The 16,133-nt window shown below is 46.6% G+C and overlaps 1 protein-coding gene across 3 annotated transcripts in view; it reads right to left on the reverse strand.

Moving 5' to 3' along the window:
• CFAP61 (cilia and flagella associated protein 61) overlaps positions 1-16,133 on the reverse strand; it is a 256,494-nt gene that overhangs the window by 1,349 nt on the left and 239,012 nt on the right. For all 3 annotated transcript variants that reach the window (XM_059898316.1, XM_059898315.1, XM_059898314.1), the window contains one exon: positions 6,533-6,623. In XM_059898316.1, the coding sequence (XP_059754299.1) occupies positions 6,533-6,623 (91 nt within the window). The remainder of the gene's footprint in view (positions 1-6,532; positions 6,624-16,133) is intronic.

Raw genomic sequence — 16,133 nt, forward strand, 5'->3', positions numbered from 1 at the left:
AAAAGCACTTCACTCAAAAAATTAAAAAACGTTTTTAAAAAGGGACTTCCCTGGCGGTCCAGTGGTTAAGACTCTGTGCTTCCAATGCAGGGGGCACAGGTTCGATCCCTGCTCAGGGAACTAAGATCCCACATGCCATGTGGCATGGCCAAAATAAAAAAGCACTTCACTGAGATTTGAGCTGTGTGCTTTCTGAACACCACAATAATTGAAAATTACCCTAAAGGAAGATGGACTTTGATGGTATATTTATTTGACCTTCCAATAATTCTTTTTTTTTTTAACAGCAGAGAAAAAAAAAAAAAGCGGATAACTTGCAGAGTTCTACTGGATCATTAATTTATTAATAGTAAGAACTTAGAAAAATAGATTCAAACTATATGGAGACATAAGGTAATTATCACTTGGTTATGTAAGTGAGACACTGCCAGGTGTGGCAGATTATACACACATCACTTGGAAGTACAGTCAGTGGGGGGCCAGGACTCCAAATCGGCTCAACAAAGACGGTGAGAGAGAAAATGGCAAGGGATACCCAGAACTAAATATTAGAGGTGCTGAAACATTTGACTGCCCAAGCACGTATGCAGTATTTCTGAGATTGATTCTTTCTCCCTTAATTTTTCAGGAAAAATGTCTCAAACATAAGCAGTGAATATACAAAAATTAGAGAAGATTTTGGGCTCCTGTTGCATGATGCTGTTCTAACATCAGGGTAAATGGTGTAAAGTCACAAAATGGAGCTTTTAAATTTATAGAATACAAATACTGCTCTAGATCGTAAACTCATTTTTGTACATTTGCCTCTCCTGGTGTGACCTTTTCTCAGTGTGATCACCTCCCCCCGACACTGTGACCACCCCTGCCCAGGGTGACCCCCCCCCCCAACAACGTGCTGACCTGTGAGCAGCTCACCTCACAATGCCACAGACGACACATGACCTTTTGCGTCTGGCTTCTTTCACTTAACTCAGTGTTTTGAGGTTCATCCAGTTTCTAGACTGTATCAGCACTTCATTTCTTTTATGGCAGAATAACGTTCCATCGTGTGGATAGACCACATTTGTTGATCCACCTGTCCCTTGATGGACATTTGGGTTCTGTCTTCCATCTTGTAATTCTGAATAGTGCTGCTATGAACATTCATATACAAGTATTCGTTTGGATACTGATTTTCAGTTCCTTTGGGTATATACCTAGGAGTGCAATGGCTAGGTCATATAGTAATTCTGTTTGTAAGTTTTTAGGAGCCATCAAACCATTTTTTTCACAGCAACTGCATAATAATTTTACATTCCCACTAGCAATGTGTGAGTTCCAATTTTTCCACATCTTTGCCAACACTCATTATTTCCTGTTTTGTTTTTTAACTATAGCCATCCCAGTGGGCATGAAGTGGTATCTCATTGTGGCCCTGGTTTGCATTTCCCTAATGATTAATGATGTGGTTTGCATTTCCCTAATGATGTTAACATCTTTTCATATAAATGGGTTTACTTTGGCTCTTAATTTTACTCCATTGATCCATATGTCTATCCTTATGCAAGTACCTTACTGTCTTGGTTACTGTTGATTTGAATTAAGTTTTGAAATTGCAAAGTGTGTATCCTTCAACTTTTAAAAAATTTCTCAAATTGTTTTAGCTTGCATTTCCATATGAACTTTAGGATTGGCTTTTCCATTTTTTTCTAAAAAAAACCACGGGGATTTTTATAGGATTGCATTGAATCTGTAGATTGCTTTGCGTAGTATTCCTATCTTTTTATTTTTTATTTTTATTTTTTTATTTTTACAAGAGATAAATAGTATTCCTATCTTAACAATATTTTTTTTTAGTTTAAAACTTGGCACTTTGGTTTTTAAAACTTTTATTTTATATTGGAGTATAGTAGATTTACAATGTTGTGTTAGTTTCAGTATACAGCAAAGTGATTGTTATACATATACATATATCTATTCTTTTTCAGATTCTTTTCCCATTTAGGTTATCCTATCTTAACAATATTAAATCTTCAAATCCATGAACATAGATGTCTTTTCATTATGAAGGTCTTCTTCAATTTCTTTCAGAAATGTTTTGTGGCTTGCAGTGTACAAGTCTTGCACCACCTTGCTTAAATTTATTCCCAAGTATTTTAATATTTTTGATGCTATTGTAAATGGAATTGTTTTCTTAATTTCATTTTGGATTATTGATTGCTAATGTAGACAACTGATTATTGTCTGTTGATCATACATCCTGTAACTTTGCCAAATCCATCTATTAGCTCTAATATTCTTTTGTGATTCTTTAAAATTTTCTTTATATAAGATCATGTCCTTTGACAATAGAGATAGTTTTCCTTTCAAATGTGGATGCCTTTTATTTCTTTTTCCTGCCTAATTGCTGTGGCTATAACTTCCAGTACAATGTTGAATGTAAGTGGTGAAAGCAGGCATTCTTGTCTTGTTCCAGATCTCTGAGGTAAAACTTTCAGTCCTTCACTATTGAGTGTGATGTTAGCTGTGGCCTTTTCATAAATACTCTTTATCAGGTTGGGTCAGTTTCCTTCTGTTCCTGGCTTTTTAGTGTTTTTACTATGAAAGCATGTGTGATTTAGTCAAATGCTTTTTCTGCATCAATTGAGATTATGGCACTTCTCCCCCTCTTTCATTTTATTAATGTGGTGTATTACATGGATTAATTTTCATATGTTGAACCACTCTTACATTCCTGGTGTAAATCTTGGTCGTGGTGTATAATCCTTTTAATGTGCTACTGGATTTAGTTTGCTAGTATTCTGCTGAAGATTTTTGCATCATAACTTCATAAGGTATATTGTTCTGTAGTTTTCTTTTGATGTCTTTGTCTGGCTCTGGTATCAGGGTAATGCTGGCCTCATAGAATGGGCTAGGAAGTGTTCCTTCCTCTCCTATTTGTCTGAGGAGTTTGAGAAGGATCAGTGTTAATTCTTATTCAAATGTCTGGTAGAATTCAGCAGTGAAACCATCCAGTCTTGGGATTCTCTTTGTTGGGAGGTTTTAGATTACTGATTCAATACCTTTACTTGTTATAGGTCTCTTGAGATTTTCTATTTCTTCTTGAGTCAGTTTTTGTAGTTTGTGTGTTTCTAGGAATTTCTCTGTTTCATCTAGGTTATCTGTTTGGTTGGCATACAATTGTTCATAATATTCTTTTTTAAACCTTTATTATTTAAGGTTGGTAAATGTCCCCATTTTCATTTCATTAGGGATTTGACTCTTTTTTTCTTGATTAATCTAGCTAAAGGTTTATTTTGTTGAACTTTTAAAATAACCAGCTTTTGGTTTCATCAGTTTTCTCTGTTTTTTTTAATTCTTTATTTCATTTATCTCCACTCTAATGTTTATTATGTCCTTCCTTCTGCTAGCATTGGGTTTAGTTTGGTTTTCTTTTTCTAGTTTGGTTTTATTTCTTCTAGTTCCTTAAGGAGTAGAATTAAGTTACTGATTTGAGGGCTTTGCTGTTTTTTAAATGTAAGCATTTACAGCTATAAATTTCCCTCTGAAAACTGTTTTCTCTTTGCATCCCATAAATTTTGGTCGGTTGTGTTTTCATTTTCATTTGTCTCTAAGTACTTCTAACATCCCATTTGGTTTCTTCTTTGAAACCAAAGAAGTTGCTTAAGAATCTGTTGTTCACTTTCTAGTTGATTTCTAGTCTCATTTCATTGTGGTTGGAGAATATACTTTGTATGGTTTAAGTCTTTTAAAATTTATTGACACTTGTTTGGTGGCCTGTCCTGGAGAATGTTCCACACGCACTTGAGAAGACCATGCATCCTGCTGTTGTTGGGTCGAGTGCTCTGCATAAATGTTAGGTCTGGTTGGTTTATAGTGCTATTCAAGTCCTCTATTTTCTTGTTAATCTGCTACCTGGTTCTATCCATTACTGAAAGTGAGATATTAACGTCTCTATTATTTTCAAACTATTTTTTCCCAACTCTATCAATATCCATCTTTCTGAAGGATGATTTTGACTACACAGAATTTCACCTTGGTCAGTGACTCTTTGGCTAGATGCATGACCAGAGGATTTATAAGCCATCCCCCTTTTGACTTCCACAAAAGGATTTGAGACGTCTTATAATGATCTTGTTTTCAAAATAAATCATATACACATTTAAAATCTACATATGACTTATGATGACAGTCCTAGATAATAGTCATTTATTTCTTTCGCCACACGTGGAGGGAGGGGAAAATTGATAAACTGAGTGCTAGGACATCATAGTTAATGGGATTGAACTTCTGTACTTCCCTGAAGACAAGGTAGAAAGTGAAATTAAGTGGGTTACATCATCTCAATATTTGATAAAAGGAATTACTGTTATTCTGTAGTGAAGGCTATCTGCTTTGTTTTCCTGTTACCAGACTCCTCAGTGAAATTCCTGCATGTCTGTTTGTATGACTATCTCTATCTCTATCTAATCTCTATCTCTAGCTCATTACCACTTCCACTGTTGGCCTGTCTCCACCATACCTCTCACAGTCACTCTGACTTTTGGTGGCCGGCACTTCCTTGGGGCCATTCTTCTGTGCCCGTGCTCACACACAAGCCCTCCCTTTCTCCTCCCCCAGCTCTCTGAGTCCCTGTTCCATGTGTATCTGAGCTACAGGCAGACACCACTACAGGCCCCAACACCTCCTGTGGCCTTTACACTTGACAGATGTCAGCACAGTCCCCCAGTGGAGGCTCTTCTTGCAGAGGTTCCCCTTTCTGGAAATGTAGAGAACCCACAAGGATGGTTGGGGAAGCCTTAGAGCATCTTCTGCAAAGGCCACTTGCAGTCTCCCTGCTCTCCTGCCAGGGCCCACTGCCAGGCCGAGTTTATGCACTGCAGACTGACCCACGGCAAACATGTTCTCCTGCCTAAAAGGTTTCGGGAGCCTCAGTGGGTGCCATGAGAAGCAGCCACCATTGCGTTTGAGGATGTGTGCTTGGGAAAATGAAGGAAAAGTTTCCGTTTTAAACTTGATACCAAAAACCGCTTGGCTCTGTGCAAAAGGTTAACTGAGGAGTTCAGATCTGGGGTTTAGAAGGTTTCGTCTTAGAGTTTTGATGGAATAGCTAGAATACTAATGACTCCTTCTTATGGGGGCAGCGGTGAGCTGCAGGTTGTTTTGGGAGGGAAGGAGGGAGGGAGCTGAGCAAAGCTCAGTAAGCACCAGGCTTCCAGCTCAGGGTCATGTTTTAATGTGGACCAACTTCCTCACAGCCCCGAATGAAGTGCAGGGACCTGGCTGACCTGTGACATCCTAAATCTCTATCTCTATCTCATTACTATTCTCATCTCCAATTTGAATGACTCTCGCCGTGGCTGACCTGGGCCTTTAGCCGTCGGCCCCTCTGCTTCCCTTGGGTACGCTCCCCTGCCTGGTCCCTATCTTTGTGGGCACCAAAGAGAACTGAGTTTGGTTTAAACTTTAAACCTATGTTTCCCAATCTGAATCTACTTCAGATTAGTAACATTACGTCAGTTTCCCAGCTTGGACCCCCCAGGGATGAAACTGAACAGGGGCGGGGCAATGAGGAGAGGGTACCACGCCACCGCTGCGGTCCAGTGCCGACAACCCTGGCTTTGGAGCGGGAGACCCTGGGGTTGCGTGAAGTGTCTCGGCTTCCGCTTCCTCATGGGTGAAGTGGAGGCGATGACAACAGTGCCCCCACCCACCTCGGAGGGTCCCTGCGTGGTTCGGTGAGGTGGGGCGTGCAGCGGCTAGAACGAGGGGCCTGGGGACCTGGGCTGCGTCTGTGCATCCGGTGTGGCAGCCCACACCCCGGGGACCCACGAGGAGGCGACACAGAGACGCAGAACCTGCCCGTCTAGACAGACGAGGCGGAAGCTCAGCTGAGCCCCAGCCCTCGTCCGAGCGAATCGAGGAGGAGTCTAGAATGGACGTTTGGCCAAAGATGTAAACTCCCCGCAACTCTGGTAAGGACTCTAGGTGTTGAAAAAAACAAAGTTTCACGAATATTTTACTATGTACATGGCAGAGTCAAATTTCCTGCCGAGTACGGAGGCTGTGGGGTGTGCAGCCTCACTTCCAGTTAATCCTACATTGCTTGGAGAAAGAAGTTTCGGTTATGAAAGGAGTGCATTTGGACACCTGTTGAGTCCCCTGACACCTTTGGAACAACGCGCGCACACGAATGGTTAGCGAACAGCTGGCAAATGCGGACAGAAACTATAGGAACGCAGCCTTCGTGCTCAAGGGCAAGGAGATACGACCCACACCGCACTTTCAGCCCTCGCTGTCAGCGGATAATGAAAGTACAGGTACTTGTAAAAGGGGAAGACAAATTTGCCCCGCGTAAAAGATTTGAACAATTCACATTCCCTGAAATATCACCATCTATGTTTAGCTATTCCGTAGTTTGTTTCTGTGAGGGACAGTTGATTTTCAAAGTGAAACCGTAAAGTGGGAATGTAGGGAAAAGTCTAAATGACCAACAACTGTAACTGCTTCTAATTTGCAAAGAATAACCTACATATCCGTTAATCACTCTTACCTCCTTGGAGGATAAGATCTGGCGTAACTCTTTCCGGAGATCAATAAAACGATCGTGAAAGAGGGCCATGCACCACGGCTCCGTGAAGTAGCTGGTGAGCGAAGAAAAAGGTTCAGTTAGTTGGAAACTTTCTCATTACCACTAATAAAGTATTTACCTGCTTTTTTGCCTTTATAAATTACGGTTCTGGCCCTTTTGCAATCGTTTGCTCATGAAATGGCTCGCGGAACAGCACGGCCAATCAATTTTGTAAATGGATGTCCCTGATGTAAGGCCAGCTTCCATAATTACATTTAAAGTGGTTTAATTCAGAGCTGGGGCAAGACCCAGTGAAGAACCCTGATTTTATCAGAATTTAAAAGCCTGAAGACTTGTAAAGAACGGTGTCTCCATTATCTGCCCTCGTTTGAGAAAAACAGATTGCAGGATTAACTGAACTGCTGCATAAACAAATTAAATTTGGGGAGACAATAACACAAATGTTGTTCATCATTAAGGTTTCTGGATTAATAATGACCAGAAAAACAGGCCACCTCGGTGTTGCAACACGGCCTTCGTGCAACTGCACGGACGCCTAATTGAATCTTTCTTCAGAGAGCAGTTCTGTTCGTGGCCCTATTTGCTAACTTTGCCCGGAAAACTGTTTGAACATATGCTTTCTTATGTGGAAGACAGTATGACCATCCTTTATTTACAGGGGATTGCTGAATATTTGATGCATTCGTGGAAGAACCAGGAACATTTACTGGTCTTTTAACTCTTACTTTGTCTTGATGCTCAGTGTCTCGGAACAGGAAACTTCGCTCCTTCATGGTTAGAGACACGTGGGTGATGTGATCTCCTCTGGATGTGAGTTTGTCGTTCCTGGGACTGTTAGTGGATGTCACGTTGTGTGTCCAGGGGAAGAAAAACCGGTGCCCACGTGCAGATGAGCACCTTCTGTTTTCCGAGACAAGTTAATTCTTGGGAAGGAGGTAACGAGCCCCAGGGACACCGAGGCATTAAAGGACCAGGGCACTGACAAGCATGTGTACAATCAACCTGGCACTCAGCTACACCACTCAGTACCTATCACCTGTTCGCCTGACCAGAATATGACCTAATTTCATCCTTAAATACCTACTTTGTTGTTCAGGTCATATTTTCATCCAACTATTAATTCCACTAACGTGGGCTCCATACCCATTCTGTGACCAGCACTGTTCTGGGTACTGGGGAAACAGCAGGGACCAACACAGACAAACATCCCTGCCACCGTGGAGCTTATATCCAAGCGATAAATAAGCCCATGTTCAGCATGCGAATGAGAACTGCTTAGAAGGAAACATAAATCAAGCGAGGATGGGAGACACAGAGCAAGGCTCTCACCTAAGACAGTGACTTAGTGAGTAAAGCCCGAGGGACAGAGACGGAAGAGAGTGAGCCACGTGGGGCTCTGGGGAAAGAGCCTTCCGGGAACAGCAGGTGCAAAGGCCCGGAGGCAGGAATGTGCCTGGCCCTCAAGGAGGTGGAGTAGAGATAAGCAGGGCAGGGGGCGGGGTGGTGGTGGTGGTAGGGGTTGAGCTTAGGAAGGTGATGGGCAGGAAGGACGATCCTGGAGGCAGGAGTGCACTCACACGTGCTGTGTAATAGCTCCATGGCTGTCTAGCTCAGCACCTGTGTGCAACAGGCGTCCTATAGATGTTCACTGAACCAAGGAAGGAATAATGAATGCGTGAACTGCACACAGCACGGTAAACACTCCATACTGCCTGGCCCTGATTGGTCTTTCATTAATATAGAATAAAGTTCTGCTAAATAAATAGGTGATAAAACACTGCAAAGTGCCCCAAGATGGGCAGTAGTACCAAAGAGCAAGCCTCATGGGAACAAGGGGAGAGCCGTGGGTGAGCCCAGGCTTGAAGGGTGGTCTGCCTGAGCCCTGAGGCCCGGAGGGAGGGCAGAGGGGGTCCGGGGGGCACTCGTGGAAACCTGTCAGAGCTGTGAGTGACTCAAGGCTGCTGAATCCTGAATGAATGGAGTTGATGGGGGTTCTGGGCCCAAACAAACCCAGGCCAACACCCATCCAACGCCCATCTAATTCCTGGAGCAAAGGCACTGATGCGGAGCTGGCCACCTTGGGAGGCATCAACTCAGTGGGGTGATGTTTTGACACATCTCCTCAGACGGTAGCTTCTTGGACCAAAGCATCAGTAATGCCTAAGCCCAGACACTCAAGCGCAGCTGTGCCAGGATGGTCCCTGCCTCTTAGGTCTCAGCAGCTTCTAGAAAAGCTTCAGGGAATTGTGGACTTGCAAATCTTGAAACCACTTGAAGCCTGAGTTAGAGACCAGTGGGCGCTTTTATGTTTGTCGCCACCTTTCCTGCATTGCTCAGACGCCCCCTCCTCCCGTGTGTGTTTTCACGGCAGGATCAGGAGTTTCCACCCTCTTGGTTTCGAGGTCTACAGTCACAGCCTTCTAGGCGGCATAGCCTCTGTCTCTGCTTTCCTGGCGCCAGCACAGCCCTGTTCCAACTACCCAGGTGCTGTTCAGGTGTCTTCCCCGCCCAGCACCTTCACAGTCCCGGCCTCTGTGTTACCATCAGTGACTCTGCATCGTGTGCTTCCAAGAGGGGGCTCTGGGGAAACCCACTTCTCTTAGAATGAGTGCAGCCCACCCTGGGCCCTGGCCCATCGTCTGTGCCCACATCCCCATCGCCTCCACTCAGGAGGCTGAGCACAGATGGCTGGAGAAGCCTTAATCCTCTGAAAATGTATCTGCTATGCCCGTCTGCACAGGGCCTGGGCTGTCAAAGAGGAAGCCGAGGTTCCTGCAGATTCTTTCTTCTGCTGCTTTGGACTCACGGCCTCTCACCTGGAAATTCGACGCCCGCTACTCTCATCACAGCCTGTTGAGCTGTTTGCAGACAGTAACTCAGGAGACCTGAAGTTTCATATCTTCCACTCTCCCGCCACTGCCTCCTGTGGTCAAGCGTTTGGGGATTCTTGTCCAGAAGCTCACAATCTCTGCAAACTGTTGGCTGTGCACATTCCCAGGATTCATCTGGGGACAGCCATGCCCTTCAAACTAAGCCAACCAGTTGACTTCTGAAGGCTCCTTCTCAGTCTTACTGCAGCTTCAGTGGTGCCCTAGGGGTCGCTTACAAGGGGGTGATGAAATGCTAGCGCCCACGCCGGGGAGCTGGGCGTCACCAAGGAGCATGTGGGCTCCTCCACTGTCGGGAGGGGAGCTTCTGCACATCGGTCTTAACCTTCGTGGCAGGCGGCACCCGGCTGAGCCTTCGTTAGACTGGCCATCCCAGCCACATGGGAACTGGAGTCCTGGAAAGTCACAGTCAACTGCCTTTCCGAACTAGCCGTGGGCTGAGGAGCTTCCAGGCGTCCTCCCTCTGCCCGGGGTGGGAGGCTGGAGCTCTGGGCTGGGGGGTGCTGACCGGGGGCGGCAGAGTCAGGGCACCCCGTTGGGGGCCGCGTCCAGCTCAGCCTTCTCCTGGCTCCAAAGCTGCGCCCAGACCGCTCGCTGCTCCCTCTGCTGCCTTCTCCCTGTGGAGGGTCCGAGGCTCTCACCTCCTCCGGCCCCTCCAGACACCTTCCACCCTGGCCCTCCTGCCTGATGCGCAGCCCAGAGGACCCGTGTCCACGTCTGCACCTCCCCGGTGCCATCCATGCCCACGGCCAGTGCAAACTTCCTCTGCGGAGCTAACTCGTGGCCTGAAGGCTTCCACCCACTTCAGCGCGTGGGACACTTCTGACTGTGCGGGAAAGCTGACCCAGGGAGTGTCTTGACCTCTAACGCATGGTGGGCAACGGGTCCCCATGGCGTCCAGCACAGGCTGGTTCTCAGGAGACTGGAGGCGCAGGTGAGGATACCTGGGCCTGCTTCTCCCCCGCTCTGTGGAGAGCTTCTGCGCTGGTGCGGTGACCCCGTTTAGGGTGGGCAAGAGGGGGTTTGGAGTGGCATGGACCCCTGTGGGCCTCCTTGAAATCATCCTGGAAACATGGCAGCCTTCATTCTTAAAATGGGAAGAGCTTTGAATTTAACAGAACTCATTTTGCAATGGATGAGAACATTTAGTCAAATGAAGATCATCTCCTTTTACTATAATGATGTTAGAAAGAAGTTTTACTTTAGGAAAAGCTTTAGGTCTAGTTTTCCCCCCAAACTGAATGGCTCCTGTGCTTTAGTTGCTTTCCTTCTTCAGAGAAAGGAGAGGGGCTTCTGGAATCCTTGCCAAGGCTGGTGGGATGGGGGGCAGGTCTGCATTAACAGCCCCAGGTGCTATGGATAGTTGCATTAGCGCTGAGCTTTGGAGAAATGTATATTTCCGCAAACACTGTGAATTTAAAAAATAGAAAACAATAACTTCTTTCCCAGTTTACATTCAAAATGGAAGACCTCCATAGTTGGTGGCCCCGCAATCTTCAGGAGACACTGTCTGGTAAGAGCACGGCCACGTGTGGTTTCTAAGTGGCTGTGTAGACTTGGGTGTTTGCATCACGAAATTCATTTCTGAACAGCCATGAGAAAAAGCTTACACAAACACTCCAGAACCCAAATAGGACCCAAGACGTGACTGTCTCTGTTCATTTTGCCACGGCTGGCCTGGTTTATTTGGGGGGACTTAGATTCTCCGTGACTTTTGCAAATGATACACTTTTCTCAGAAGGCCCAAGAAATGTCAACTTGTGGAACTGAATTAACCATTCTGGTCGATGTGGTGCAGTCATTAAGGAATTGATCAGACTTCTCCAGAGCTCATCCTCGTCTGGTCATTCGGCCTAGTTGATTGACACCATCACACAAACGGGGTAGGGATCTGGTAACCAGCTCCGCCACTGGCCATGCCAGATGCTGAGAAAAGCAAATGGACAAGACACGCCGGTGAGGCTGCACTCGCCGGCCACGGGAGAAGCAGGACGTGTCTAAGGGGAAAGACAGGTGGATAAATGCTGTTCATTCAGGTCCTGGATCTCAAGCCCAAGGCCAGGGCCCTTCAGCAGCAGGTAGGGAAGGAGAGAGAGTTTCAGAAGAGCAAGGCTCAACTGGAAATGCTAAACTACACAACAGTTGGAAAAGGCAGAGAGTGGCAGAGAAGAAACACACCTTGCCCTCCAAGATCCTTTTTTTTTTTTTTAATGAAAAGCATTCTAATTTTATCTTAGTGTGATAATAGTCAGTTTTTGCTTTTGGACCTGATCAGAGGGTCCCTAGCTGCCCCTCACACCTGCACAGAGGTTTATTGAAGCTGGAAACTCACCCAAGAGTTGCCTTTTCTCCTGGGGGGTGGGGGGGCCCTGCAGCTGGGGGGCCCACAGGCCTTCCCGGAGCATGATGTTCTCATGGTCCAGGCCCTTTCTTGTACTGACAGCACCACATACTCATGGTGGAGGACAGACGTTCTCCTCCTGCCGGGCCTGGGAGTAGGTGACACCAAGCAGGAATCCTCAGCCTTTGGGCTGCAGCATGGCTGGGGGGCCTCGGCCCTCCCGTGGACACTCCACATGCAGAAGAAAGGAAGTGACAGACGACAGGGTCCATCATCCAGGTTGCAAACAGACACCCTGGGGGCCAGGTGTGACCTAGAGACGTCTTTGCTTTGGCCTGAACAGCATTTGGAAATTGGATTTTCGGCCTTTCTCTAAAAGGTCAGATTCGGCCACGTTGGGTCCTCGTTGTTCTATGGCAGCAACCAGCTCAACGGACAGATGCCCCTGCAGTCCCTTGTGGTCCATCCCCCAGCCCGGCCAGCATCCCTCACCTATGGGGCCATGGTGGGCATGTGGTGTGCCCACCAGGCCTGGTTAAGCGGTTTGGGTGACATGGAGGTGTCACCAGCAAAGCCCAATGGGAAAATGAGATGGAATCTGGGTGATAAGGTCTAACTCTTCTTTTGTGCTCAGTCTAGTTTCACTTGCCCGGAGGGGAACTGTGTGCAGATGCCTCGCACCTAACGTGTTGGATTAGAGTTCCCAGCTGTAGAACCGACACCCTAGCTGAGCTGGGCGTGTGCAGAGAGGCTGTGCCCAGCTCTGGGCCCAGAGCTGGGGCAGCACAGCTACGCCGCCACCCCCCAGAGCCCCGTCCCTCCCGCCGGTGAGATGCCTGTAAAGCAGTCCCATCCGCATCCCCGTCCCTGTCCCGTCCGAGGCCTGTCCCAGAGAGCCTGTGCTCTAGGGCAGGAGCTTGCACCTCTCCCTTCTGTGATCAGAGGAGAAAGCTTTCCTCTGCTCTGAGCCCATCTCCATCTTGTTCTATTGGCACAAGTGACACGGGGCCGGAGGACCCTTGTTGGGACTTGACTCGAAGGGTTGGTAACAGAAGCAGGTGTGTAAACATGTTCTCTGAAGCCACCTGCCCCCGTCCCCTTCCCCAGGCCAGTACGTGTGCCCAAAACACATATGCTGTCCTGTCTTCCTTTCTTCTTCCATCCTTCTGTCCATTCGTCCATCCTTCCTAAGAGGTCCAGTGAGGCCTTTCAAAGCCCTCTGTCTTTCCCTCCGACACCCATTTTGGTCTGGGCTTCTGTTCTCTGCCGCCTCCACCCGCCCCTCAGCGAATGCTTGTTCCTTCTCCGCCGTGCTCTCCCCTCCTCTCTGTCTGAGGCGTCGGCCAGAGCTGACCTCAGTGGCTGCAAAGTGGCAACGAGGGGGACAACCGAGGAGGCGATTCTTTGCTGTTACTACATCACAGCCATTGGTGGCAGATGCTTCGCTGGGCACTGTGGTCCCCACCCCCAAAGTGCACACACAAGGGTGGATGTGGTGGAGTGGAGGGCCGGGGGAGGGGCGGAGGGCCGGGTGGGGCGGCTGCCCTCCCATCTGCGTCCTTTCTGTCGCTGCATTTCTATGTCCACCCGTCTCGGGCAAGTGTTTGCCAAACTTCAGCCCCTTGGGAACCCATCAATTTTTGCATGGACTGTATTATTAATTACTTCATAAGTATCCTTTAGATTGATTTGCTTTTTAAAAAAAAAAACTGAAAGAACTTCCATTGCCTTGTCCTAAGCAATAATGCCTGTGAAAGCACAGGTCTGATGTGTGAGTTACACTTTTTTCTTATTCTTATTGAAATGATTCCATCATTAGTAAGATGTGTGTCTCTGCCACCTAAAGCACCTTGTCTGCTGCCTGGGACACTGTTTTCTATTACGCTTTGATGGTGGAGGTGCTGTCAGCTGGGGACACAAACTCACAGACACTGTGTTAAACAGTTTCTGTACATTATCTCACTTCATCCTAATTCCAATCCTCTAGAGTGGGACTTGCTGGCCCATTTTACAGGTGAGGGAAGAGATTCAGAGAGATTAAATGACCTACCCAATGTCACACAACTAATGAGTGGCTGAACTGGGTCTTAACCATAATTGTGCTTGACCTGACAGTTCTAGCTCTGAACAGCAGAATAACCAAATCTCATCTCCTGAGCCTTTCTAGCAACTTTCTGAATCACCCCAGTTTCCTTGGTATCCCCTGCATTAGACAAGATTAGGTTTGATTGCAGTTTTTAAAAAAAATTCAAAATAACCCTGGCTTTAAAAAGGCATAGCGGTACTTTTTTCATATAAAGAAAGTCTAGGTGGGGTGTCCAGGATTGGCATGGTGGTTCCATAGACATCAGATCACAGCACTAACCATAGGGCCCTTGGCCTCACTGAGCAAAATGGCTGCTGAGCTCCAGTCATCATAGATATGTTCTTGGATGGAAAAAAGGAAAATGAGGGTCCTTATTCTTTATCTTAGGAACAATTCCTAGAAATCTCACACAGTACTTCTATTTATATCTTACCGGCCAAGTTTGGTCAAATGGCTTCCTTGGCTGCAGGGGAGTCTGGGGATAATTGTCATTTATTTTAGGTACAAAATAACACCCTATAACTCAGGATTCTGAAGAGCAGAGAGAACAGACATTGTCTGCCATGATACCCAATAGACTCCACAACATCTACTTTAAAATCTTTTCTTAAAGTTAAATCTACATAAATTGGGAGAGTGTGTTAAGTTGAAGTTCCCAGAATGAGAACATATCTTTAACTAGATTTAAACCTGTCCCCAAAGTAAGCATTCTGGAAACACACACACACACACACACACACACACACACACACACTACTTTCTGTATGTGACAGTCACCTCCAAGTGCATGGGAAAGCCCTGGTGTCTTCCACATCCCCATCTGGCCTGAGTTGGCTTAAATGCAGAGGAGAGGAGAGAACAATTTGTGTTCCCACTGTGAGGCTGCATTCTGGTCATTTTATTCTGCCCATAAAAGAAAGTGGATTCATGCATTTCAATACAGTTTTCAAAAATAAGAATAGGAACAAATAAGCATTTCCAGTTAGCCCTAGGTTTGCTTGGAAATTAAATTACACGTTTCTGGGGTGGTGGATTTACTCAAGGATGCCACATATTACACGAGCAGACACAGCCCCATGATACACTGTGACAAAAAACCCCGAAGACCAAAATGGAAGTTTGATGTGACTATTTCCTGTCCAACTCAAGTTTGCCAGAATCGCTATCTAGTTCATTTATTGCTTCGAGGCAGATCTAGAAAGGTAAGATGAATGATTTTCAAAGCAAAACCAACTAGTTATTTGAGATCAGTTGTAATTGTCACCTGCACAAGATCTAGGTAACAGAAAACCAAGTCTCCTCTGAATATAATTCGGCTACAGTGTTGTTGTCGCAATCTGCAACAGGCATCGCCAGATAAAGGATGTTTACTGCTCTAAGGAAAAATGCCTCTCGATGCCCTGGTGCTAAAAGCAAAATTCTGATCTTTGGCAGAAGTCACCATCTTCTGACTGGCTTGTAAGCAACCTCTCTCTTATTGCTGGTCAGCTCATGGCTCTGCAGAGCTGGTGTTTGGCCAGTTACCCTGGTGTGCCAGGAACCAGAAGCTGGCACTGCCTACGGCCGGGCACCCTGGGAGCCCCCGCCTGGCTGCAGAGGTGCCAGGAGAGACAGTCTTGAACGGCGTGGAGTGTGAAGGCTGCTGTCTGCTGGATGCACCGGAACCAGTGTGATTTATTTGCCTGTGAGTGGATGCACCCTCAGCCCCGAGCCGAGGTGCCGGGAGGCCGTGCTATCTGTCAAGCACGAGTCTGTAAGAACACAGAATCCCAGAGCACATTTGTCCTGAGTCTGTGTCGGTGCCCAGATCGCGCTGAGGATGAGAGTCCTGCCTGCCTTCCTGCCAGCCCTGCCTCCGGAGTCTTGGTTTCCAGAAATGCTATTCCTACACGATTCTCCGAAAGATCTGTCTGCTGACCTTTTGTTTTTCTGAATCCTGGACACTTAGCCCAGGAGAAGCTGTGCTTCATCTTAGAAAATGGAATACATTTCTCTCAGGCACCCTGCAAATCTAGCCACCGATACACATTTCCCTCCTTGCTTTGTCCCGGAAGGAACCCAAAGCTAAGTGCTCAAGTTCACTGCAGAAGCACATGCGCTGTGGAGGGCACAGCCTCTCCACCTGGGCTCAGCTTCGCATTGCTGGCCTGCCCGTAGCTGCCCTTTTACTGATGGCCTTTCTTTTTATCCCAGCTCTGCCACTTGTTAGCTTATGTAATCTTGAGCTGGGTTGCTTTAACCTCCCAG

Source organism: Balaenoptera ricei, chromosome 15 (genome assembly GCF_028023285.1).
Source record: "Balaenoptera ricei isolate mBalRic1 chromosome 15, mBalRic1.hap2, whole genome shotgun sequence".
NCBI classification, from domain to species: domain Eukaryota; kingdom Metazoa; phylum Chordata; class Mammalia; order Artiodactyla; family Balaenopteridae; genus Balaenoptera; species Balaenoptera ricei.